At 48.7% G+C, this 24,342-nt stretch overlaps 1 protein-coding gene across 8 annotated transcripts in view; it reads left to right on the top strand.

Annotated features, from left to right (window-relative positions):
• The window catches only part of LOC119973867 (hyaluronidase-1-like), a 67,972-nt gene extending 51,324 nt beyond the window's left edge, over positions 1-16,648 (top strand). For 7 of the 8 annotated variants that reach the window (XM_038812375.1, XM_038812374.1, XM_038812376.1 and 4 more), the window contains 3 exons: positions 7,492-8,475; positions 10,460-10,549; positions 10,934-16,648. In XM_038812375.1, the coding sequence (XP_038668303.1) occupies positions 7,492-8,475; positions 10,460-10,549; positions 10,934-11,257 (1,398 nt within the window). In that variant the 3' untranslated portion in view covers positions 11,258-16,648. Of the gene's footprint in view, positions 1-7,016; positions 7,294-7,491; positions 8,476-10,459; positions 10,550-10,933 lie in introns of those variants that run through there. The other variant, XM_038812382.1, reaches the window with a different exon arrangement.
• The last annotated feature ends 7,694 nt before the right edge of the window (positions 16,649-24,342 follow it).

Below are 24,342 nucleotides of genomic sequence, written 5' to 3'. Positions count from 1 at the left end.
TTTGTGCCAGCTATGATTCCAATCAGTGAAGGGGTTTTCCCCTGATTCCCATTGAGTCTAGTTTTGCTAGGGCTCCTTGATGCCATACTCTGACAAATGCTGCCTTCATGTCAAGGGCAGTCACTCTCACCTCACCTCTGCCATTCAACTCTTTTGTCCATGTTTGAACCAAGGCTGTAATGAAGTCAGGAGCTGAGTAACACTGGTGGAACCCAGACTGAGCGTCAGTGAGCAGGTTATTGCTGCGTAAGTACTGCTTCATGGCGCTGTTAATGACCCCTTTTACCACATAACTGGTGATTGACAGTAGACTGATGGATGGGGTAGTAATTGATCAGGTTGGATTTGTCCTGTTTCTTGTGTACAGGACATACCTGGGCAATTGTCCACATTTACGCACTTCCGGTGGCGGCTATGAGGGAGTACATCGCACATTTGGTGGCTCTCGCTCCGGTCTGACTTTAAGACCCTTTCCCCCGACTTTTTTGAACTTTTGAGCGCTGGAGTGAAAAGCAATAGCGCTCTAGACCTGAATCCATACAGAGTTGTATGGACTTAAGGAGCAGAAGGGAGCGGAAACAGGCGAAGAAGGGGCTGAACAAAGGTGGTGTGGAAGCTCAAGCGGGAGGAAAGATGGCCGATGAACGGACCACGGAAAGGACGGTCCAGACAGCATTGGACAACATGCTGCAGGTCATGAAAGAGCTTCGCAGCACTGAAGCGGGATAATTCTGGAACCGCTCCAGAAAGCTGTGGAGCGACTTGACCAGAGGCTGGATGCTCAGGATAAGAAGGTCCAGGCACTGGAGAAGACAGTGGAAGAGCAGGCGGATTTCCAAACGGCAGCGAACGTGGAAATTAGTAAGTTGAAGGAGCAGCAAGCAAGGCTGATGGACAAGCTGGAGGACCTGGAAAATAGGTCTCGTCGGCAGAATCGGAGAATCATTGGGCTCCCGGAGGGGGCCGAGGGAGTGGATGCCACGGCATATGTGGCAGACATGCTGCAGAAGCTGGTGGGGGATGGTTTCTTCCCGCGTCCGTTGGAGCTGGACAGGGCACATAGAGTGTAGGCGAGGCAGACACGAGGGGGGGAGGGGGAGGGCCGGGGCGATGGTGGTCAGGTTCCATAGGTTTGTGGACAAGGAGCGGGCTGTACAGTGGGCCAAGAGCACGAGGAGCTGCTCATGGAACAATAGTGTCCTGCGCATCTACCAGGATCTGAGCCAGGAGGTGGCCAGAAGGAGGGCAGCCTACAGACAAATTTAAGAGATTCTGTTTAAAAAGGTCAAGTTTGGGCTACATTTTCCGCCGTGGCTTTGGGTCACATACCGGGAACAGCAACATTATTGTGACGACCCGGAGGAAGCGATGGACTTCGCTAAGGGGCATGGACTGGTGTCGAACTGAGGACCCATGGACCCAAGTTAGAGTGTACTAAGGGATGTCTGCAGTTGTTCACAGATTGCCCTTCGTGTTAGCGATGTCGTTCGGCTCTTTTATTTAAAATTGGGGGTGTTGTTGTGTTTGTGTTTGCCTGTTTGAAAGTTTCAAAGTTAAAGCCAAAGTGTTAGTTAAAGTTTAAGTTGTTGGGTGCTGGGGGGCTGTTCGGGTTCTCTTTGCTTTTTTTTCTTCTGGGGATGTTGCTTTGTTCTTTGTTTGTTTTCTCTCTGTCTCGGTCCCAGAGCGATTGCTCGAACGGGGCTGATCTGGGGAGGTGGTGTTGATGGGCGTGGGGGGGGGACAATAGGTGTGAGACATGGTGGCGCCGGAGTTGAGAGCCACCAGACTAGCGGCTTTGAGCTAGTCATCGGGAGCGAGCTGGAGGTGTGTATACAGCCAGTATATGGCAGGGGTTAGGTTACAAGGGGTTGTTGCTGGGGGGAGGGGGGGGGGGTAGATGATCTGCTGATGAGGGAGGGAACTGAACCAGGTTACAGGGAAGGGGTCGGGGGTGGGAGCTGCCAAGAGGCGGACCAAGGGAGGCGTGGCACATGGACAGGGGGTGGGCCCAAGAAGGGGGATGGCTGATCGGCGTAGGGGTGGGGGGGGGGGGGGGCAGGGGGCAGGGTGCCCTCCAACCAGGCTGATCACCTGGAATGTTAGAGGATTAAACGGGCCGGTTAAGAGGACACGTGTGTTCGCGCACTTACGGGCTCTGAAGGCAGATGTAATGTTACTGCAGGAGACACATTTGAAAGTGGCGGACCAGATTAGATTACGGAAGGGCTGGGTTAGCCAGGTCTTCCATTCAGGGCTTGACGCTAAGACCAGAGGGGTCACGATCATGATTAACAAACGGGTTAAGTTTGAGGCGGACAGCACAGTTGCAGATGGGGGTGGTAGATTTCTCATGGTCCGGGGCAAGCTTGAGGGGGTGAGGGTGGTCCTAGTGAATGTTTACGCTCCAAACTGGGATGATATAGATTTCATCAAAAGGCTGCTGGGGAAAATCCCCGACTTGGATTCGCACAAGTTGATTATGGGTTTGGACTTTAATACAGTCCTCGACCCAGACCTGGACCGGTCGTGCTCCAGAACGGGCAGGGTCCCGGAAATGGCAAGGGAACTGAGAGGGTTCATGGAACAAATGGGGGGGGGTGGACCCCTGGAGAATCAGCCGGCCGACGGGGAAGGAGTTCTCGTTCTATTCACATGTTCACAAGGTTTATTCTCGTATTGACTTCTTTACTATGAGTAGGGACTTTTTGGAGGGGGTGAGGGATACTGAATACTCGGCGATCACTATTTCGGACCACACTCCACATTGGGTCGACCTGCTGGTCTACAAAGAAAGTTATCAGCGCCCACAATGGAGGTTAGAGGTGGGATTGTTGGCAGAGGAGAGGGTATGTGAGAGAGTGGGGAAATGCATGCAGGACTACCTGCAGGTCAATGATACAGGGGAAGTCTCAGCAGCGGTGCTCTGGGAGGCGTTGAAGGCGGTGGTGAGAGGGGAACTGATCTCAATCTGAGCCCATAGGGACAGAACGGATAGGGCGGAGATGGACAGACTGGTGCAGGAGATGACACGGACGGATAGGGAATATGCGGACTCCCCGAGGGCAGAGCTACTTGGGGAACGACGGAGACTGCAGGCGGAGCTGGAAGTGCTATCCACTGGGAAGGCCGTAGAGCAACTCAGAAAGGCCAGGGGTGCAGTGTGAGTATGGGGAGAATGCCAGCAGAATGCTTGCACAGCAACCTAGGAAGAGGGAGGCGGCCAGGGAGATAGGGACGGTAGTGGACGGGGCAGGGAACCGGGTGGGAGACCCGGCAGGACTGAACAGGGTATTCAGGGACTTTTACAGTAAGCTGTATAGCTCGGGGCCGGACGGGGATGAGGCGCTTCTTAGATGGGCTGACCTTCCCAAAGGTGGGCAGGGGATGGTAGAGGGGCTGGGGGGCCCGATTAGAGCTGAAGAAGTAATGGGGGTCCTGAAGGCCATGCAGTCGGGTAAAGCCCCGGGGCCGGACGGTTATCCAGTGGAGTTCTACAAAACGTTTGCGGGTATAGTGGTTAGGGTGTTTAACGAGGCGAGGGACAATGGGGTGTTACCCCCGACGATGTCGCAAGCCACCATCTCGCTGATATTAAAACGGGATAAGGATCCGGAAGTCTGTGGGACCTATAGGCCAATCTCCCCGATTAATGTAGGCGCTAAACTGCTGGCCAAGATCCTGGCGTCCAGAATCGAAGACTGTGTACTGGACGTGATTGTGGAGGACCAAACGGGGTTTGTTAAGGGCAGGCAGCTAGTAGCCAATCTAAGAAGGCTACTCAATGTGATTATGATGCCCCCGTAGGGCAGAGAGGTGGAAAAGTGGTGGCAATAGGTGCCGAAAAGGCTTTTGACCGGGTGGAAAAGCTAGTGTAAGGATGAACAGGACGACATCTGAGTATTTTAGACTATACCGCGGGACAAGACAGGGATGCCCCCTCTCTCCACTGCTGTTTGCGTTGGCCATAGAACCGCTGGCAATTGCTCTGAGAGCGGCAAGGCGATGGAAGGGAATGGTCAGGGGCGGATAGAACACAAGGTCTCGCTCTACGCGGACGACCTAATTTTGTATGTGTCAGATGCAGCGGCAGGGATGGACGGGATTATGGAAATCCTAGGGGAGTTTGGCCGGTTTTCGGGCTACAAGTTGAACGTGGCAAAAAGTGAGATGTTTGTGGTGTAGGCGAGGGGTCAGGAGAATAGGCTGAGGGAGCTACCAATTAGGCTGGTTGGGGAACGTTTTAGGTATCTAGGGATACAAGTGGCGCGCGACTGGGGTAAGATGCATAGGTTGAACTTGTCCAGGCTGGTGGAGCAAATGAGGAGCAAGTTTCGGAGGTGGAATGCACTCCCGCTGTCACTAGCGGGGAGAGTACAGACAGTGAAGATGACGATCCTCCCGAGATTCCTGTTTATTTTTCAGTGTCTCCCTATTTTCATTCTGCGGTCCTTCTTTAAAAGAATCAATAAAATCATCCTGCGATTTGTTTGGGTTGGGAAGTCCCCACGGGTAAAGAGGGGGATGCTGGAACGGAACCGTAGCGAGGGGGGGGCTGGCGTTGCCGAACCTCAGCAACTACTACTGGGCGGCTAACATAGCCATGATAAGGAAATGGATGGTGGGTACGGGGTCGGTTTGGGAGCGGGTGGAGGCTGCTTCGTGCAGGGGCACCAGCTTGGCAGCCCTGGTCACGGCTCCCCTGCCGTTTCCACCGGCCAAGTACTCCACCAGCCCTATAGTGGTGGCGGCTTTGCGGATTTGGGGCCAATGGAGGAAGCATGCGGGGGAATTGGGAGCGTTGGTCTGGTCCCCAATATGTGACAACAATTTGTCCCGGGGAAGATGGATGGCGGGTTTCGAGCGTGGCGGAGGACGGGGGTGGGAAGGATGGGCGACTTGTTCCTGGAAGGGAGCTTCGCGAATATGAGGGCGCTGGAGGAGAAGTTCGGGCTGGCGAGGGGGAATGACTTTCGGTACTTGCAGGTGCGGGATTTCATACGTAGACAGGTCCCGTCCTTTCCACGCCTTCCACCAAGGGGGATCCAGGACAGGGTAATTTCCAGGGGGGAGGTAGGAGAGGGGAGAGTCTCAGATATTTATAAGGAGCTTATGGGAGCGGAGGACACAGGGACCGAGGAACTGAAACTTAAGTGGGAGGAGGAGCTTGGTGGGGAGTTGGAGGGAGGCGTATGGGCAGACGCTCTGAGGAGGGTAAATGCAACCGCAACATGTTCCAGGCTCGGTCTGATTCAGTTCAAGGTGGTTCACTGGGCCCACATGACGGTGGTCCGGATGAGCAAATTCTTTGGGCTGGAGGACAAGTGTGCTAGATGTGGGGGAGGACCAGCGAACCATGTCCACATGTTCTGGGCGTGTCCAAAACTCAGGGGATACTGGCAGGGATTTGCGGGCGTCATAACCCGTGTACTGAAAACAAGGGTGGCGATGAGTCCAGAGGTGGCGATATTTGGGGTGTCGGAAGACCCGAGAGTACAGGAGGGGATAGAGGCCGACGTTGTGGCCTTTGCTTCCCTGATAGCCCGGCGACAGATACTGTTGGCCTGGAGGGACTCAAAGCCCCCAAGGACCGAAGTATGGCTGTCTGATATGGAAAGCTTTCTCAGCTTGGAAAAAAAATCAAGTTCGCCTTACGAGGATCACTATCGGGGTTCGCCCGGAGGTGGCAACCATTCATCGACTTCTTCGCGGGGAACTGATCGACGGGGGGGGGGGGTAGAATAGTGTAGAGTAGGGGGAAAGAATAGGCGGGTCTATCTGCGAGAGTGGTATTGTACTGTTATTTGCACTATGTTTTTTGTAATTGGTATCTGCACACTAATGCATATTGTTACTGTTTACAATGCCAACAATACCTCAATAAAATTGTCTGTTTTAAAAAAAAAAATTGTCCACATTTACGAGTAGATGTCAGTGTTGTAGCTGTACTGAAACAGCTTGGCTAGGGCCGGGCAAGTTCTGTAGCACAAGTCTTCAGTACTATTGCCGGAATTTTGTCAGGGCCCATGGCCTTTGAAGAATCCAGTGCCTTCAGCTAATTCTTGATTTCATGTGGGGTGAATCGAATTGGCTGAAGACTGGCATCTGTGATACTGGGGATCTCTGGCCGAGCCGAGATGGATCATCCACTCAGCACCTCTGGTTGAAAATTATTGTGAATGCTTCAGCCTTGTCATTCACACTGATGTGCTGGTTGTCTCCATCATTTAAGATGGGGATATTTGTGGAGCCTCCTCCTCCAGCGGGTTGTTTAATTGTCCACCACCATTCAGGGCTGGATGTGGCAGACTGCAAAACTTTGAACTGATCCTTTGGTTGTGGAATTGCTTAGCTCTGTCTATTAGTTGTTGCTTATGTTGTTTGGCCCACAAGTAGTCCTGTTTTGTAGCTTCACCAGGTTGACACCTCATTTTTAAGTATGCCTGGTGTTGCTCCTGGCATGTTTTCTTGCACTCTTCATTGAACCAGGGTTGACCCCCTGCCTTGGTGATCACAGTAGAGTGGGGGATATGCCCGGCCATGAGATTACAGATTGTGGTTGAATACAATTCTGCTACTGATGGCCCACAGCGTCTCATGGATGCCCAGTCTTTAGTTACTATATCTGTTTGAAGTCTATCCCATTTAACACAGGGGTAGTGCCACACAACACAATAAAGGGTATCCTCAACGTGACTGTGCGATGATCACTCCTAACGATACCATCATGGACATATGCATCTACAACTGGCAGATAAGTGAGGATGAGGTCGAGCATGTTTTTCCCCACTTGCTGGGGTGTCAAGCAACTAACATGATAGTGTGGCATCAGCTGAAAGGTATTTTTGTACTTTGTATTTTATATTTTGAACGGTATTGCTATTTAATAATATTGAACTTCGAAAAGGCTATCATTTAGATTGGAATAATAGATGTCACTAATATAACTCAGCCTTTTCTTGGTAATTTAGTGTTATTTATTTTATGGCTTCCCTCTTCTGGTGAAGATCTTGACTTTGTGCAGTATGTAATACTGGGCAAGTGGGAAGCCCCTTTTACATCTCTCAATTGAAGTCAGTGGAATCAGAAAATTAGCTATCACCTGCTTTATACTGCTGCACAGAGTCAAGATCTATCCATTAATTCTTACTCGCTGTACTTCCATTGGTGCAGGCAAACCTTCTGGAGCTTGACTGAGGTGGCATTCTTCATCTTGAAGTGAGATATTGATCAACAGGTTATTTTACTGGAAGAAGTTCTTGTCCTCATCTTACATCAACACAGAGGCACAAATGGGTGAACCATATTTCTAGCCTAAACTCAATGGTAGCGTTCCAAACGTTGTTCTGGCTGAGGTCACTTAACTCAGCACGGAACAGGGATCAAACTTTGGTCCTTCACTGCATGATACAATGGATCTAGAATGTTTGATAGCTTGACCTGGCATTTCTTTGATTTCCAAATGAACTTCCTTTTTTGGTTCATATCTTACAGATTGATCTAACTGGGAGATCTTCACCAGCTGCTGCGAAAAGAGCCACAGCCATGTTATCAGGTCTCACACTACTCGCAGGCACTTTATTTTATCTCTCCACCCATCCAGCCATTATAAGGGGGGTAGAATTTAAACCAGCATCGGCCTCACCACTGATCCACAATAAACCATTTATTGTGATTTGGAACACGCCTACTGCAGGCTGTAAGACTAAATTCAATGTTGACTTGGATCTGAGTGCCTTCGATATAGTCGAAAATGAAAATGAGAGCTTTGTTGGGGAGAATATCACCATATTTTACAAGAAAAAATTGGGGCTCTACCCATTCTACACTGCTGAGGGGACCCCAGTGAATGGTGGCCTTGTGCAGAAGGCCAGTCTGTCCAACCACCTCACAGTAGCTACAAAAGACATTGCCAATTTACTGGGCCAAGACTTCCATGGTCTCGCAGTGATCGATTGGGAAGCCTGGCGACCACTTTGGGACCGTAACTGGGGATCTCTCGATATCTACAGGAAAGAATCTGAAGAACTAGTAAGAAGCAAATACCCATATTTACCCGAGAGTGAGATTCTCCGGATTGCCAAGAAGGAATATGAAACTGCTGCTCAGAATTTTATGAGGCAAACACTAGAACTAGGACGGGCTTTGAGACCAAAGGGTTACTGGGGCTTCTATAAGTTTCCAGACTGCTATAATTATTTCAAGGAAGATGCACCAAACAATTACACAGGTCATTGCAATGAGGAAGATATCCCTAGAAATGACCAGCTAGCATGGCTCTGGAAGGCGTCACGATGCCTGTATCCCAGTATCTACATCCCTGAGAAACTAAAATCTTCAAATAATGTTCAAAAGTTTGTTCACTACAAGATTAAGGAGGCTCTCCGTGTTGCTGCCCTTGATCCAGCCAGTGATACCCTGCCTGTTTTGGTCTACTCCATATATACCTACATCAAAACACTTGACTTCCTTTCTGAGGTAAGCGACACATTGTTCCAGAATACGTCAAATGGCATTCCATGAAATAATTTAGGTTGTTGGTAGCAAGGATTGCGAGATTCTGACTCCGTCCCAGTTTCAGCAGTTTTTGTATTTGGCCTTGCTTCCTGCTATAGGTCGGTGAAGCACCAAGAGATGCATTATCTAACAAAAAAGGCAAACAAATGTCCACCTTTAATACTTGCTGTATATACCCGCTAGCTAGGAAAATATCTGGAATTAGAACATAGAACATACAGTGCAGAAGGAGACCATTCGGCCCATCGAGTGTGCACTGACCCACTTTAAGCCCTGACTTCCACCCTATCCCCAGAACCCAATAACTCCTCCGAACCTTTTTGGATACTAAGGGCAATTTATCATGACCAATCCACCTAACCTGCACGTCTTTGGACTGTGGGAGGAAACCGGAGCACCCGGAGGAAACTCACGCGCACACGGGGAGAACGTGCAGACTCCGCACAGTGAGTGACCCAGCGGGGAATCGAACCTGGGACCCTGGAGCTGTGAAGCCACAGTGCTATCCACTTGTGCTACCGTGCTGCCAAACTATCAACTATTGTTCAACTATCTTTGCAATGGAGTTTTAAACTTTGAAATTGCTTCCTTCCACTTCACCATCTCTCTTGCCATTCCATTAAGATGCGCTGCAAAATAAAGTTTTGTGCATTCCTTATTTCCTCTGTGAAATGCCTTTTACGATATTAAAAGGGCCATCAAACTGCAAGTTGTTGCTTTCTGGAAACTTGTCCACGCTGGCAATGTCAGGAAGGAATTTGAGCGAAGACGTGCTGCAATTGAAAAACATTTAAATATTAAAGTAGCTGAAAGATTATATACACAACTTGAAAGGAAAGGGGCTGAACTTTCCGCTGCGGGCAGTGCCTTGGCAGGCTCACCGGCTGCCATTTGATGGCTGGGGTTGGGGGGGGGGGGGGGGGGGGGGGGGGGGGGGGGGGGGGGTGCTGAGGGTGCACAGGGAAGCAGGGGCTGGAGAGCTCATGAGGGTGTGCCCCTCTGGACATGCGGGGGGCCGGAAAAGGAGGCACCGCACCTTGCCACCCCCGCCACCAACGTGTCCAGTGAATCCTGCCAGGTTTCTTGTGGGCCTTTCCCGCAGGAAAAAAATCCCAGCAGCAGTGGGAGGGCCTCCCATTGCCTCCCCTGCCACTGGTGAGCGCAGGTGGGTAGGCGCCCAATTTTTGGCTCCTCCCCGTCCTCTTGCCTGCCAACTCACTGCTCAGGGTGCCTGTAAAATCCAGCCCAAGGAAAAAAAAATCTGGTTGGAGCAATGACCCCCCCTCAGAGCAAAATATTTAAACACTGATACATTGTGAGGTAGATTTCCCACCAAAGCTATGCTGGGGAAATAGTTTATAAGCTGCTCTACCCCTCTGCATTACTCTGTCATTTCTGGTATTTATTCCAGGAAATGTTCAGCTGTCAATAAATGTGGATTCATATTGAAATTTTCCAGCTCTTTCACAAGTGCAAGCAGCTGGTATCAAGGTGAAATTCACAGGTGCCAGGATTGATCTGTCTGTTTCTGATAGGTAGTAGTAGGTGGCAGAGAGTGAAGCTTAAGCTGGGGAAGGGGGAAGGATCTTAAGGGAATGAGAAAGGATTTGGGAGGTGGCAGTATACCAACCTTGGGGAACATTAGAACGTGCATTCATACCTAGACAATGCACTCACTGTGATATTTTTAGTCTAATAGGAACTGTGTATGAGGCATGAGGGAGACATAAAGAAAAGACAACTAACCTGGATGGTGCTTTTCAGACCCAACCATCAGCTGGCTCGAGATCACCTTTGATAGACACAAGTGGCTTCATTTTTCTTTTTCTTATCGCATGTGCTGTTGTACATTACTCCAAAATAACTTGAAAAATATTTTGATCTCATGAGTTCAAACTCCGCTGTTTCCAATATGCAATTTGCGTCTTTACTTGTCATTTTCCAGATTGACTTGGTACACACCATTGGAGAGAGCGCGGCCATGGGGGCCTCTGGAGTGGTTCTATGGGGAGATTTGAACTTTTCACGCACTATGGTAGGTATTTCATTCCCAGCCATGTAAACACATTCAATTGAGGACATGTGACAAAATGCTGAATAAACCCAGCAGCATCTGGGGAGGGAGAACGGTGTTGACCTTTTGAGTCCATCTGCAGAACAAATGGCTGTGAGCTGGAGACATCTATGTTGACCCAACTTGTAACTTGGTTGTATTGAGTCATTCCCACCTTCTGCGCCTTGCTCGGATAATCCATTGGGAGTTGGTCGTTACAGTGTGAGACCCTAAATCTGTTACTTCATGGCAGAACTCATCAATATGCCAAAATGCCGTGTTAACTTTTCAACATTTTCAATGTTCTTAAAAATGTAGTTCTGATTCTTAAACTCTCTTAACAAGTGTTTGTACTTTTTCTGGTAGGAGCGCTGTGAGGCACTGAAGCTTTACATTGACAAGGAGCTTGGAAGATACGTTCTAAACACTACTACAGCTGCCATGTTGTGCAGCAGGGCTATTTGCAGAGGCCATGGACGATGTGTACGGAAGGATCCTGAATCCAGAACTTACCTGCAGCTTGATCCCAAAAGCTTTGAAATTCTCTCTGTTCGTAGTTCCGCAGGCTCTGTGTTAACAGCCCGTGGAGAATTACATTCTGAAGATGTACAAAGCATGAGAGAGCAGTTCACATGTCAGTGCTACAAGGGGTGGATAGGGACCCATTGTCAGGAAAAATCAGACTCTTAGATTGGGAATTCAGAATCGTCCTCTTTATTTTGTAAATATTTCATATGAAGGTGGTCATTTTCACTTGAAACCCTGGGGTACGGCACCTAAATGGATATTCTTTTATGTGTGAGCATCTCAGTAGGCTAATTCAATATTGTGTACGCCATATAATGTGGTATTGCCTGCACTTTTCAGCAGGCAATCACACAACCAATCACGATCCAGAACTGTGGAATCGACATTGGTCCCTGGTTGGTCAAATAACAGAATGCACTGGTTGGCCAGTTTCTCGGCTGTCGTGATGTTGAGACCGAGCTTTATCTGTATTTATTAATTTTTTTAGCTTTACCTGTATTTAGCAGGTTATCTGACGACTGGAGTGCAGACTGATCTTTGACCTCAGGAATGTTGGCCAAGCAGGTTGCTGGCAGAGACCCATGTGTAGGTGCTGGGAGGGGAGAGGGAGTCAAAGCCAGGATGGGGTGAGGCCGTGCTAGCAGCGCACTGCAATATTTCAGTGGAGCCAGGAGAAGCAATTCTCTTCCATATAACCCCACAATTTCAAGCACTGAATGCCAGTAGCCGTGACCAGGGAATTTTGCATTGTACCTTCCACCCATGCGTTCCATAAAATTGTAACCAAGATCCTAACAGTTACATTCGGGTCCCAATTTGGACAGGGAAACGGTCCACCTCTGTTTCAGCCAGATTCACCAGCACCGCATCGTACTAATCCCATCCTACTAATACCAATTGTTCCCCAAATTTTAGAATTCTTAGAATTCCTACAGCACAAGGCAGCCTTTTCTCTGAAAGAGCACCTACCTAGGCCCACTTCCCCGCCCTATCCCCGTAGCCCCACTTAACCTGTGCATCTTTGGACTGTGGGAGGAAACCGGAGCACCCGGAGGAAACCCTCGCAGATATGGGAAGAAAGTGCAAACTCCAGTCACCCAAGGCCAGAATTGAACCCAGTGCCTGGTGTTGTGAGGCAGCAGTGCTAACCACTGTGCCACCCCTCTTTTTCTCCAGCTGGAACACCATCACTACTTAAGTCAAATAAGCCAACTTCAGGAATTTAAACCTATTCTAGTAATTTTGCCGTGTCTGAGCCAGATATTTACAGTATACCACTAAAGGTCTCATTGCTTCCAGCATTTGCCTATTTTTCTTTGCTCACCAACAAATACTTGGGACATAATTCACCCAAAAAATGACCCGCCAGCTTTTTTGGTGAGATCCAAACCTGTATTCACCCACTGGGGGAATTTTTCACCGGTAAATCCCCACACTTACCTCACCAGGCACTGCCAACCCAGCACATGGGCACTGCCCCTGGCACCACCAGGGCAGTGCCAGGATGCCATAGATTTGTGACTCCTAGCAGTGGGAGACTGTGACCTCAAACAGGCCGCACCTATTTAGATGAACCTAATAGCTCATTTAAATCTGATTAGTGATCCAGATGGTACCAGGCGAGTCTGATGGCTTGTGCCCGGCGCAAAGCTTGTTTGGGGCACCTCATCCAATGCACCTGGCATTGAACACAGGTCAGGATTGTCTGATGTTTCTTCCATCTGGTTGAATAGTCTGTCAGCCCTCCCTGAGGTCACCTAAACCTGAATAATGTCCGTTTTGGCAAGTAGCTTCCTGGACCCGTGGAACTGACTGTACCTTAGCAAAGAGCCAGCAGCTTCCAGCAATAGGGCTGGATAAAATTGGCAGAGAAAGGTTAAGAATGTGCATCAGCCAGATAGAAAGCATCCATGTCAGCTAAATCAGCTAATGTATAAATTTTAGTCTCCCTCGCAGTACTTGCACTAAAATCAGCCTGGGCAACAATATGCTCCAAAGTTATACCCCATAAATCCTGCCACTGTGCTTGCCACAGGAACATTTGTTCTCCAGCACATTTGTTCTTTAGCCCTGAAATTGGTCGTTTTGGGTGTGTGCTTATGCGCTGCATGGCTGCATCCACACCAAGGGCAGGGTGGACTAGTCACGCTAATAACTGAGAGGATAGGCAAATTGCAATAGGTTCCTAGTGTCTGGAAATATCAGTCAAAACGAGCATTGAGACTCCAGGCCAGTGGAAATATAAGAAATAATTTGCGAAGAAGCCTAAGGAATATTATTATAATTTTGCTCAAGATCAGTACTTTTGTTTCAATAAAGATATCTGAAATTCCAGTTATTTACTGATGGAATGAAGCCACAAGATTCCACAGTTTAAAACCAAAGATGTTTTTTCATTATACAAGAGTCAAAAAAATTAAACACTAAATGTTATCTTGGGTTACCACCTATACCCTAAAACCCAGAATCAACATAAGTGAAAGATGAACTAACAGGAAACCTACAGTCGATTTGAAACTATGCATTACGCATTAAATGTATATAATTGTGTTACAACTAAGACAGCATGTACATCATTTGATAAGTCATAAAGTACTTCAAAATGCTGTCTTCCTCACTGAGAATTTCAGCTCCTTTTCCAGAATTTAACTTGATCCCCACCAACCTGAGTGGCACATGTCTGCAGACCCTCCTCAACTCTGCTTACGACAGTCTGGAGGGCTTAGATCCACCATTGTTTTCTCCAGGTAATGGAAATAGCCAGAGCAACTCTCTATTTGCCTGATATCAACTACTAGAACTAGCCTCTATCATCTTCAGGCTGCTTGTACTGTACCACTGGAATCAACATCTGAGCATTGGTGTCTCTGTATCCTTTTATATGGTTTCAGCCGGTTTCAATCTCCCAGACGTTTTGCTTTCCGATCTCAGTTTCAAGTTTAGTTTCCTTAGAAACTGGAAAGATCAGTTTTACAATTAGGGTCTGTCTCAAAAATACAAGCTTGGAAACTACGGGTTCCATCACAATGTGGAGAGCTGCTCCAAAACATCCACCTGGGCCATGGTATAGCTCACAACTTGGAGCTGTGGAAGAGACTGGCATTGTAATATTTTCTCCCATCCTCCTCATGTACATCTTCCCACCCTCTCAGCCAAGAATGACACACCAGAAACAGGGAAAGCAAAGAGGAGAAATAATATACCGCTGACTTGTTGCATTCCAAAGTTGCTGAACCATTCCTTAATATGCCAAATTCATAATGAGGTTTGTTTTGATTCCCAGGAAATAGGCATTGCTGCTTAGGCCTGCAAATGTTGCCCACGTCTGATTGCCTTTGAGAAGGTACCTGTCAACAACTTTGTTGAATACAACGGAATGACTTACTTGGCCATCTCAAAGCGCAGTTAGAGGTCACTCCCGTTCCTGTGGGTCTGGAGTCACGTATAGACCAGACCAAGTAAGAACAGCAGATTTTGTTTCTTAAAGGATATCAGTGAACCAGATTAGTTTTTATAACAATTCAGAGTTTCATGCTCACAATTACTGATATGAAATTAATTGAATTTAAAATCCCCAGCTGCTATGGTGGAATTTGAACTTGTATCTCTGGATCATTAATCCAAGCCTCCTGATTGCTATGCAAGTAACATAAACATTATGCTGCTGTATCCATAATTACTGCATAACTTTGACATAAAAATGGAGCACAGAGTTTTTATGATAGTTCTCTAATTATGCTCAATTGCTAGCTCAGAGAGGGATAGGGGTAACAGATATTTGGTCAGCAAGAGCGAATGTAAGTGATCAAAATCATAGAATCCCGACAGTGCAGGAGACCATTCGGCCCATCTAGTCTGAACCGACCCTTGGAAAGAGCACCCTACCTAGCGCCCTCCCCTCTCCGCAATCCCATAACCCCACCTAACCTGCACAGCTTGGGACACTCGGGGACAATTTAGCATGGCCAATCCACCTAACCACATCATTGGACACTCGGGGACAATTTAACATAGCCAATCCACCTAACCTGCACATCTTTGGACTGTGGGAGGAAACCAGAGCACCCGGAGGAAACCCATGCAGGCATGGGGAGAAAGTGCAAACTCCACACAGGCAGTCACCCAAGACCAACCATTGTGCTGCCTCAAAAGACTTGGCTCAAATTGCTTTTTTTTTAAAGTTCATTCGGGGATGTGGGTGTCGCTGGCTGGGCCAACATTTATTGCCCATCCCAAATTGCCCTAGAACTGAGTGGTTTGCCATTTCAGAGGGCATTTAAGAGTCAACCACTTAGCTGTGGGTCTGAAGTATAGGCCACACAAGGTAAGGACAGCAGACTTCCTTCCCTAAAGCACATTAGTGAACCAGGTGGATTCTTACAACAATCGACAATGGTCATCATTAGACATTAAATTTCAGATTTTTATTGAATTCAAATTTCACCCAACGACTGTGGTGGGATTTGAACGTGGGTCCCCAGAGCATTACGTTAGGTCACTGCATAACTAGTCCAGTGACAATACCACTATACCACTGCCTCCCTATATGTTTATGCTCAGTGCAACATATAAAGAATGTTCATGTGAATACAGATAGCTCCAACAATTCACAAATTACCAGCACAAAAATTCACTATGGATATATAATGAGTGTCCGCTTACTGCCTTACACTAGACTGGACTCAATGTCTCATCCCCAAAGCACAAACACCCTCATACATGCCCACAAGGGTCATTGGCTTCCAAAGTTGCCAAGTGGAAACACTTCATACAAATAAACATTGCTAATGTAAAAGGAATATTTTTGAGTCTATTACCTAGTCTATTTATCTGGTGTACAATCAAAGCTGTTTTTGCTTAATCTTTGATTCTTTAGAGTATCATTTTTCAATATTCTGTTGATCAGATGCTTGCAGAATTCTGCAATTATGCTTGCACAAAGACTATTGTTTGATGCACCAAAGAAGAGCTTGGAGCGGCAGAATACAGTTGCATACTGTAACTTCTCACACATGGAGCTCCTGGTCTCAGCAGTGCTGTTATCGATTTTGGTGCTAAAAGGAGTCCAGGTTATCCTCTGTATGGATGGAAAGTTACAGACTGTCGCACAGTGCTATCCCAGCAGCCAATTCCAGAGCAGAATTGGAGTTGGTCGAAGAGAAGCTTGTCCACTTGCCCTCTCAGCTGCCCCGCAAGAAGGGAAAGGGGAGAAAATAAGTGTACAAAAGGGAACAAACAGGGACATTGCTCAAAAGCTAAACAATTAAAGAAAGCTTCAGCTGGAACAATTTTGTAAAGTAGAATGTGCTTAACCACTTTTTTAGATTAACAGTTGCAAGGTAGCAAACGGCATAAATGCTACAAACAAACGGTTGCTTGTCATTGCAAAGACCATTGAGATAAAGTATTGTTGCAATGAAGATACTAATTTCACTCCAAATATTTTGCAGTTCTTTGCTAATTTTCTTTTAAGATTTGCTGGAATACATTTTGCTATTAGGTTTTGTTGGACTTTTTTACTAACTTTAATAAAGAAATAATGAGAACAAAGAATGATGTTAAGGCTGAAATTTCTTTAAAGTTAAAATTGCTATTAGTTTCAGTCTATCGAAGAAATCTGCTCAAACAGACAAGTCTGAATGAGTATTAATACCTCATATTAGAAGAGAATAATTGTTTCAGTATTAAAGGGTCACCCGTTCAACAAACCCTGCAGGCCAGTAAAAGGAAAGCATCACAACATAAAAATGTCCATAAAAATGGTTACATTAAGTGGTGCATGTAAAACTGGACCCAGAGGCCGTGTTCGAGGTGTTGGACCAGCCGGGGTTGGAAACGGGCGCGGAGGCAGATGTTGTAGCCTTCGCCTCGTTGATCGCCCAAAGGTTGATCCTGTCAGGGTGGAGATCAACCTCCACCCTGTGCCCTGGCATTGGGGAGGGGGGGGAACCTGCTGGAATTCCTGACGCTTGAAACGGTCAAATTTGAACTGAGGGGAACGATGGAGGGGTTCGACAATTCATGGGCGTTATTCATTATGCACTTTCAAGAATTGGATCACATCGAACATTAGGGGGTTGGGGGGAGAAGGACTGTGTGTGTTAATGGTGACTATGGATGATTCCTGATTCCTTTTCTTCATTTGTTTATGTGAACATGCGGGCTAATGTTTGGGGGTTTGGTGGAAGAATGGGATCATTGTTATTGATATGGGGATTGACATTATATTCGTTACTGATTATTGTTTATTGTTGGGTGTAAATTGGGGAGAAAATGTGAAAAAGGAGGAGAATAAAAAAATATTTTTTTTTTAAATAGCCAAGTGGCGTGGAGTTAGGCCAGCTGCATAAGTTGAAATTGGCACGGTTAGTGGAGGAATGAAGGTGGACTTTGCGGGTGGGATATGCTGCCATTGTCATTGTATGGTCGGGTCCAGGCGGCAAAGACGACGGTGTTGCCAAAGTTTTTGTTCGTGTTTCAGAACGTCCCGATCTTTGTGCCCAAATCCTTTTTCAGGAAGGATAATTGAGGTTTGAGTGGGCGGGTAAGGCTCTGCGAGCTAGGAGGGTGCTCTTGGAGAGGGTTTGTCAGGGGAGGTCGGGGTAGCTTTGCCGAACTTGCAAAACTATTATTGGGCAGCGAACATTGAAAAGGTTAGGAAATGGGCAGTGGAGGAGTGGTCGGTGCATGGGCGGTGGAGGCGGCCTCATGTAAAGAAATTAGTTTGAGGGCACTATTGCTGTCCTCGCTGGCCAGATACTCTACGAGCCCTGTGGTGGTATCAGCGTTGAGGGTGTGGGACCAGTGCCGGCAGCATTTTAGAATGGAAGGCATGTGAGCGCCGATTTACGACAATCACAGGTTTACCCCAGCGGAGTTGGATGCGAGGTTACGGGGGTGGGGGCAGGTAGGGATAGAATATTTTAGGGCTTTGTTTGTTGGAGGGAAGTTTGCAGATTTGGAGGAGCTGGAGGGGACACACCAGTTGCCAAAGGGGAATGGGTTCGGGTATCTGCAGATGAGGGACTTCATGAGGAAGCAAGTGGCTTTGTTTCCTCGTCATGTGCAAGACAAAGTCTCATCGAGTTGAAAGTGGTACAAAAGGCCCACGTGACAGTGTCCAGGATGAGTGGGTTCTTTCCGGGGTGGAGGGTAGGTGTGGACGGTGTGCGGGGGGGGGGGGGGGGGGGCAGGTGAACCATGTCCACATGTTTTGGGCATGTCGAGGTTTGAGGGGGTTTCGGAAGGGATTTGCAGATATGATGTAGAAGAATTTGGGGGATAATGGTAGCTCTGAGTCTGGAGGTGGCAATATTTGGAGTGATGGATAATCTGGGGGTGCAGATGGGGAGAGAGACCGATGTGAGGGCCTTTGCCTCCTTGATAACCCGGAGATGGATTTTGTTGTGCTGGCCGGACTCTGAGCTGCTAAGTGCAGGGGGGTGGGTGAGAGATTTGGCAGAGTTCCTGCACTTCGAGAAAATCAAGTTCGCCATTGGTGCAGAGAAGGGGTTCACCTCGAAGTGGAAGCTGTTCATCAACTCTTTTCAGGACTGTTGAGTCATCAGTGGCGGGGGAGGGGCCCATTTTCTGTTTGGGCTGGGGGTTCTGGGTTAAAAGTTTAAAAAAGGGGGGAGCAGGCGCCTTGGGTAGCAGCAGATAGAGTGGGGAGGAGATTTTGGCGGAGGGGGTGTTGTAAGGATGTTGTGGCTGCTTGCCGTTGCTGCAGTTTTTTTTAAAACAAGGTTTCCGTTATATACGCTTTAGACAAAGTCTGTTCACTAGGACATCACAATCCAGCTTTCATCATGAGCTGCTCTTAATTCTTATTGGCTGAAGGGGAAAAGAGAGAGGAGAAATTGTTGGGTTGGAACAATACGAGAAACGGTTGGCAGGAACATTTAAGGTATAGGTAGGGAACTCAAAATTAACTCAGGGTAGAGCATTGAACCAGAGACACCAGGCGCATGAATGGTACAAAATTATAGAGGGTGTGTTGAATAGAGTCATAGCTTTGACCCAAAGGACAAGAGGCAATAGGGGCTGGATTCGCCGTTTGGGAGACTACGGGCGGATTTCTCCGTCATGCCGTCGGGATTCTCCGTTTCACCGGCTGGTCAATGTGGTTATCCATTCTGGGGCACACCACGCCATCGGGAAACCTCCGGGCTGCCGGTAAAACGGAAGATCCCGACGGCGGAGAATTCAGCCCCATGTTCTCCCGCCAGAACTGAATCGTGTGGGATTCACGTTCCCGCTCTGAGTGCTGTTCAGTCGAAATTCAGGTGATGCAAATGGGCCAGCACTCTGCCCACGTGAAATGAAGCCTGTCTTACTGAACAGCGCCTGAGAAGAGGTGGCAGAGGATGTCAGTGCTGCCAGTATCATTAGCAGGACAGGCACACAATGCTGAAGGAAGATGAATGACATAATTAGGGCAGCTTGGATGAGTCCCCACCTCTGTGTTCCTGGCATCATTCTCATCCCTCACTCCTCATATCACCCCCCCCAATCTCGTAGAGGCCAACAACACCCCACCTGCCTGCATCTCCCTTACAACCCTCCCACCACCATACCCCATGTTGCTTTCTCTTAGCCTTTATGTGAACCACAAGCTGTTTCTTATATTGACCAAATGACCACACAACCAGTATGTTAGCTCAAAAACACAGTTTATTAATAAGACAAGACTTGTATCTCTATGCAATAATACACGCGGTTCCGTACTAAACTACACCGAACGACTACGATGACCTTTACTTAACATCGAGTGACCGGCACTGTGCAAGATTAGGCCTTTATCCGGGTCCACATGGTCGATTTGGAAGTTGGTGGGTTTGTCTCAGCTGGGCTCGTCCTTCAGGAATGGTCACAGGTCCTTGAACTTGGTTGTTCTGCTGCAGTTGGTTGCGCACAGGTCAGTCCCGAGGCAGATCTCTATTGCTCAGGGCGTTTTATCCTTTGTCTCTTTCGCGCCCTTTTGGGCGGTCCTTACTCCAGGTCCAATGGATCAATAAGGTTTTCAATCACCCTCATCGATCTCAGCCAATTAGGGGGTGGATACCTCGATAGCTGGGCGGGTCCAGCTATCATTGCCCCAGGCACGTAGGCCGTTCCAAATAAGTGGGGGGGTGGCGCCGGTTAGTCTGCTACTGTTGTAACTCCTTGATTCATTCTCTATTGTCCTGGGGGAAATGGTGATCGGCTCTTAATGGATACAAGTTTCAGCCAAGTCTGGTTTCTTTGCACAATACACAGAGGCTGTGTACCTGTCTGTGTCCCAAATTGACCACAATTCCCATGGTCCTTTGCAGGTGGCTATTTTATATGGCTACACCCAACATATGTATTATCGTGTTTGGCCAGGGGCCTTGCGCACACATGCTACAGCTACAGACCACACCCTGTAAAACTCGCCTCCGGGCACCACACTATGTCTTTTCTGAGTTCCCAAAGATAAGTTCCCAAAGATAGGGGCAGCAGGGTAGCATGGTGGTTAGCATAAATGCTTCACAGCTCCAGGGTCCCAGGTTCGATTCCCGGCTGGGTCACTGTCTGTGTGGAGTCTGCACGTCCTCCCCCTCTGTGCGTGGGTTTCCTCCGGGTGCTCCGGTTTCCTCCCACAGTCCAAAGATGTGCGGGTTAGGTGGATTGGCCATGCTAAATTGCCCGTAGTGTCCTAATAAAAGTAAGGTTAAGGGGGGGGGGGGTTGTTGGGTTACGGGTATAGGGTGGATACGTGGGTTTGAGTAGGGTGATCATGGCTCGGCACAACATTGAGGGCCGAAGGGCCTGTTCTGTGCTGTACTGTTCTATGTTCTATGTTCTAAGTCGGCCCATAATAGGCAGGAGGCCAGAAGATGGGAGGGGCATCCCAGAGATTCGGGTCCACACTCCAGCTGAGGAGACGGCCCTGCAACTCGTGGGGGAGGCCGAGGAGAGGGCAGTGGCAGTGATGGAGGTCAGCATGCACAAGACAAGTCAAAGTCCAATGCAATGCTAATGCCCCTGTCACAAGTGAGTCACCCCTCTCCCACAGTCCAGTCCTTCCCAGGATCTCACCTTTTGTCTTGGAGGATCACTGTCAGGCACTCCAGGGTCGCTGCTCCTCAGCCACATCCCGGAGCACCACTCCCGAAGATACCGAAGTTTTGACACTATTTTTATCAGCATCATTCACCATCATAGAGACTATCATCTCAGTGGGTAACTTTAGTGATGAGGCTCCTGGGTCACCTTCTGGTGCACACCACACGCATATCGCAGCACATCAAGTGGAGGCAGGGACTCCTGAGGGAGCGGATGGTCAGAGGGCTGCCCTATTCCAGTAAACAACTGTCCAGACAGGTGTTGTGCCTCTGGGACGTATGATCCCACCACTGGCAGAGATGCAAACACGGAGGCTGAATTTACAAGAGGGGATGTCAGCATCTATCCAGTGTCTGCAAGTACAGCCGGAGGAGTCCAATCGCCTTCAGGCGCAGGAGATGTTCCTGACAATTTGTACCCAGGCCAACACCGAACACCTCAAGGGGGGGGTATCCGCAGTGGAAGGCTTGGGGCAAGAAGTCAGAACTATGCGTCATGACGTCCAGGACTTGGGGCACATTGTGCTGTCGATGGCTGAGAAGCAGGAATAGGAGAGCCCAATCAGAGGTGGACATGTCCCTGGGACAGATGGAAATTACAGTGATGCTCCAGAGCTTAGCCCAGTCACAAAGGGTCACGGCTGAGGTCATTGTGAGCATTGGTCGGTTGTTAATTCACCTTAGCCAGTCACAGAGGGGCATGACCGAGGCTGTGAGGGACCAGGTTCGATTCCGACCTCAGGTCTGTGTGAAATTTGTAGTTTCTCCCCATGTCTGCATGGGTTTCCTCCGGGTGCTCGGGTTTCCCTCCCACGGTCCAAAGACGGGCAGGTTAGGTGGATTGGCCATGCTAAATTGCCGCCTTATTGTGGGATTTCAGGAATAAAATGGGGGATTGGGCTTAGGTAGGGTGGTCTTTCAAAAGGGTCGGTGCTGACTTGATGGGCCGAATGGCCTCCTTCTGCACTGTAGGTATTCTATGATGGGGCTGATGCCAACTCCTCCCGCATGGGATGCTGAGAAGGCATTCGATAGGATAGAATGGGGGTATCGTTTTGCGGTCTTGGAGAAGTTTGGGTTGGGTCCCATGTTTGTTTCTTGGATGCAAATGTTGTACAAGGCCCCAACAACTAGTGTCCGCACCAATCCCACGAACCTGAGGTATTCCAGTTACATAAGGAAACGAGGCAGGGGTGCTCTATGTACCCATAGAGCGTTTGGCCAGCACTGGGCCCATCTCCGTAGACTGAACTATGCGGGTTTGGTCAGTAGGTTCAAGGCCGATCTTCCCCTGTCTTTGGCAGGTAGGGTTTAGTCAGTCAAGATGAACATTTTGCCAAGATTTTTGATTTTGTTCCAGTATTTGCTGGTCTTTCTTCCTCAATCCTTTTTTGGGAAGTTGAAAACTTTGTTCCGGTGTTTTATCCTGTTTTGTTATTTCGTATTATTTTGAATTATATAAAATAAAAAATCTGAATTGAAATATGTATACTTTTAAAAATACACATGGCCTGATGCAGCACCTCCTTCGCACCTCCTCCTCGGCCTGTTGGACAGCTGCCACTTGAGTCTCACCGGCTGGCCTCTGCTCTTCTGGGGCAGGCTCCTTTTTGTGCAGGGTCCTCCCTGTGCTGGCCCTGCGCTATAGCCTCCATGCACCTGCATTGGCAGCAGCGGCCATGTAGATATCTGGCTGTTGTCTGATATCCATGTATCTGCGGGTGCAGGGGAGACAGAGAATGTCAGCAAGTTTTTTTTAATTTAGAGTTTCCAATTAATTATTTCCAATTAAGGGACAATTTAGCGTGGCCAATCCATCTACCCTGCACATCTTTGGGTTGAGGGGGCAAAACCCACTCAAACACAGGGTGAATGTGCAAACTCCCTCGGACAATGACCCAGAGCCAGGATCGAACCTGGGACCTCGGCGCTGTGAGGCAGCAGTGCTAACCTCTGTGCCACCATGCTGCCCTGAACGTTAGCAACTTGAGGATTCCCTTGACCATCAAAAGCCACCAGGGTACATGGTCACCCTGAGTTGTATTGCTGTACAGCTCCCAACCTGTCCTCCTTTTCCTCCTCCTCCCCATTTCCCCCACCATCACTCGGCCCCTTCGATATGATATCCCCATCAGTGCAGGGCATCGTGTCTGTGATGTGGGGACCCTCTATCCTCACCACTTGACCCTGTCTACAGGAGTACCGGTGTCTGTCACAGTGATAGGCTCTGTGGTCCCTGTCCTGTTTCCCCCATTGGGATCTGCTGTGTGTCCCCTCACTGACTGGGCTGTGTGTTATCTCGCCAACAGGGTGGCAAGTGGTTGTGGAGATGATCAATGTGTGCTGCCAGATGCCTCCATGAGAAGAGACTCGTGTGTGGGCAGGTCCTACAGATGGGGGTAAGCAAAGGATGTGTGCGTTTGCTGGAGCATCAGCTGCAGTGTTATGTGGAGCTTGGGTTTTACACACAGGTTGTGACAGGGAGCTGGTCAGTTTTCCTGGCCGGGGCAGGATGGATGGGATCAGGGTGGATAGGCCGCACTTGGAGACAGCTCGTGATCCACAGGGGTGGGCTAGCTGATAGTGTCACTGGTGCGGCGTCTATTCTGAGAGGGGCTGTGTGCCAGGGAGGGTTCCAACGGCCTTGTGTCTTTTGTTTGGGATGAGCTCTGCAAATCACCTGCTTCCTCTGCTGTGGGGCCGCCTTCTGAAGAGTGCACTGAGGAGTGACAAAACCTGGTGGGCCGGCCGTTGAGCCTGCCCACGCCCATTCCCTTGATGATACTGCAGGAGTATGAGGGTTTCCAGAGTGACAGGGGCTGGGTGGGTTCTCACATGACCAGACGCCCTCTGAGCATTTACAGGATATAGTGAGCAAACAGCAGTGTGAACAGCCTGTAAGTTGCAGCAAAGGGGAGGGTCTCAGTAATGGGGGGTCTCAGCCAGGCCACCTCAATTATAAGGGGCACACCCTGAGTGCAAGGACTTACCACCAAGGTCTTCCCCACTACTCCTTCTGGTCCAGTCAGACACCAGCCAGCCAGGCCAAAATGTTTGGAGGGTTTTCTTACCTCCTCGCTCCCCCTCAACAGCCATGGCGCCTGGGCCCGGCTCATAAATACTTGCACCAATTCACGCCCGCGTGACTCCTACCTGAGA

This window comes from Scyliorhinus canicula, chromosome 11 (genome assembly GCF_902713615.1).
Source record: "Scyliorhinus canicula chromosome 11, sScyCan1.1, whole genome shotgun sequence".
Classification (NCBI taxonomy): domain Eukaryota; kingdom Metazoa; phylum Chordata; class Chondrichthyes; order Carcharhiniformes; family Scyliorhinidae; genus Scyliorhinus; species Scyliorhinus canicula.
Note: the sequence above shows the minus strand (reverse complement) of the source record. Positions and strands in the feature narration are given on the sequence as shown.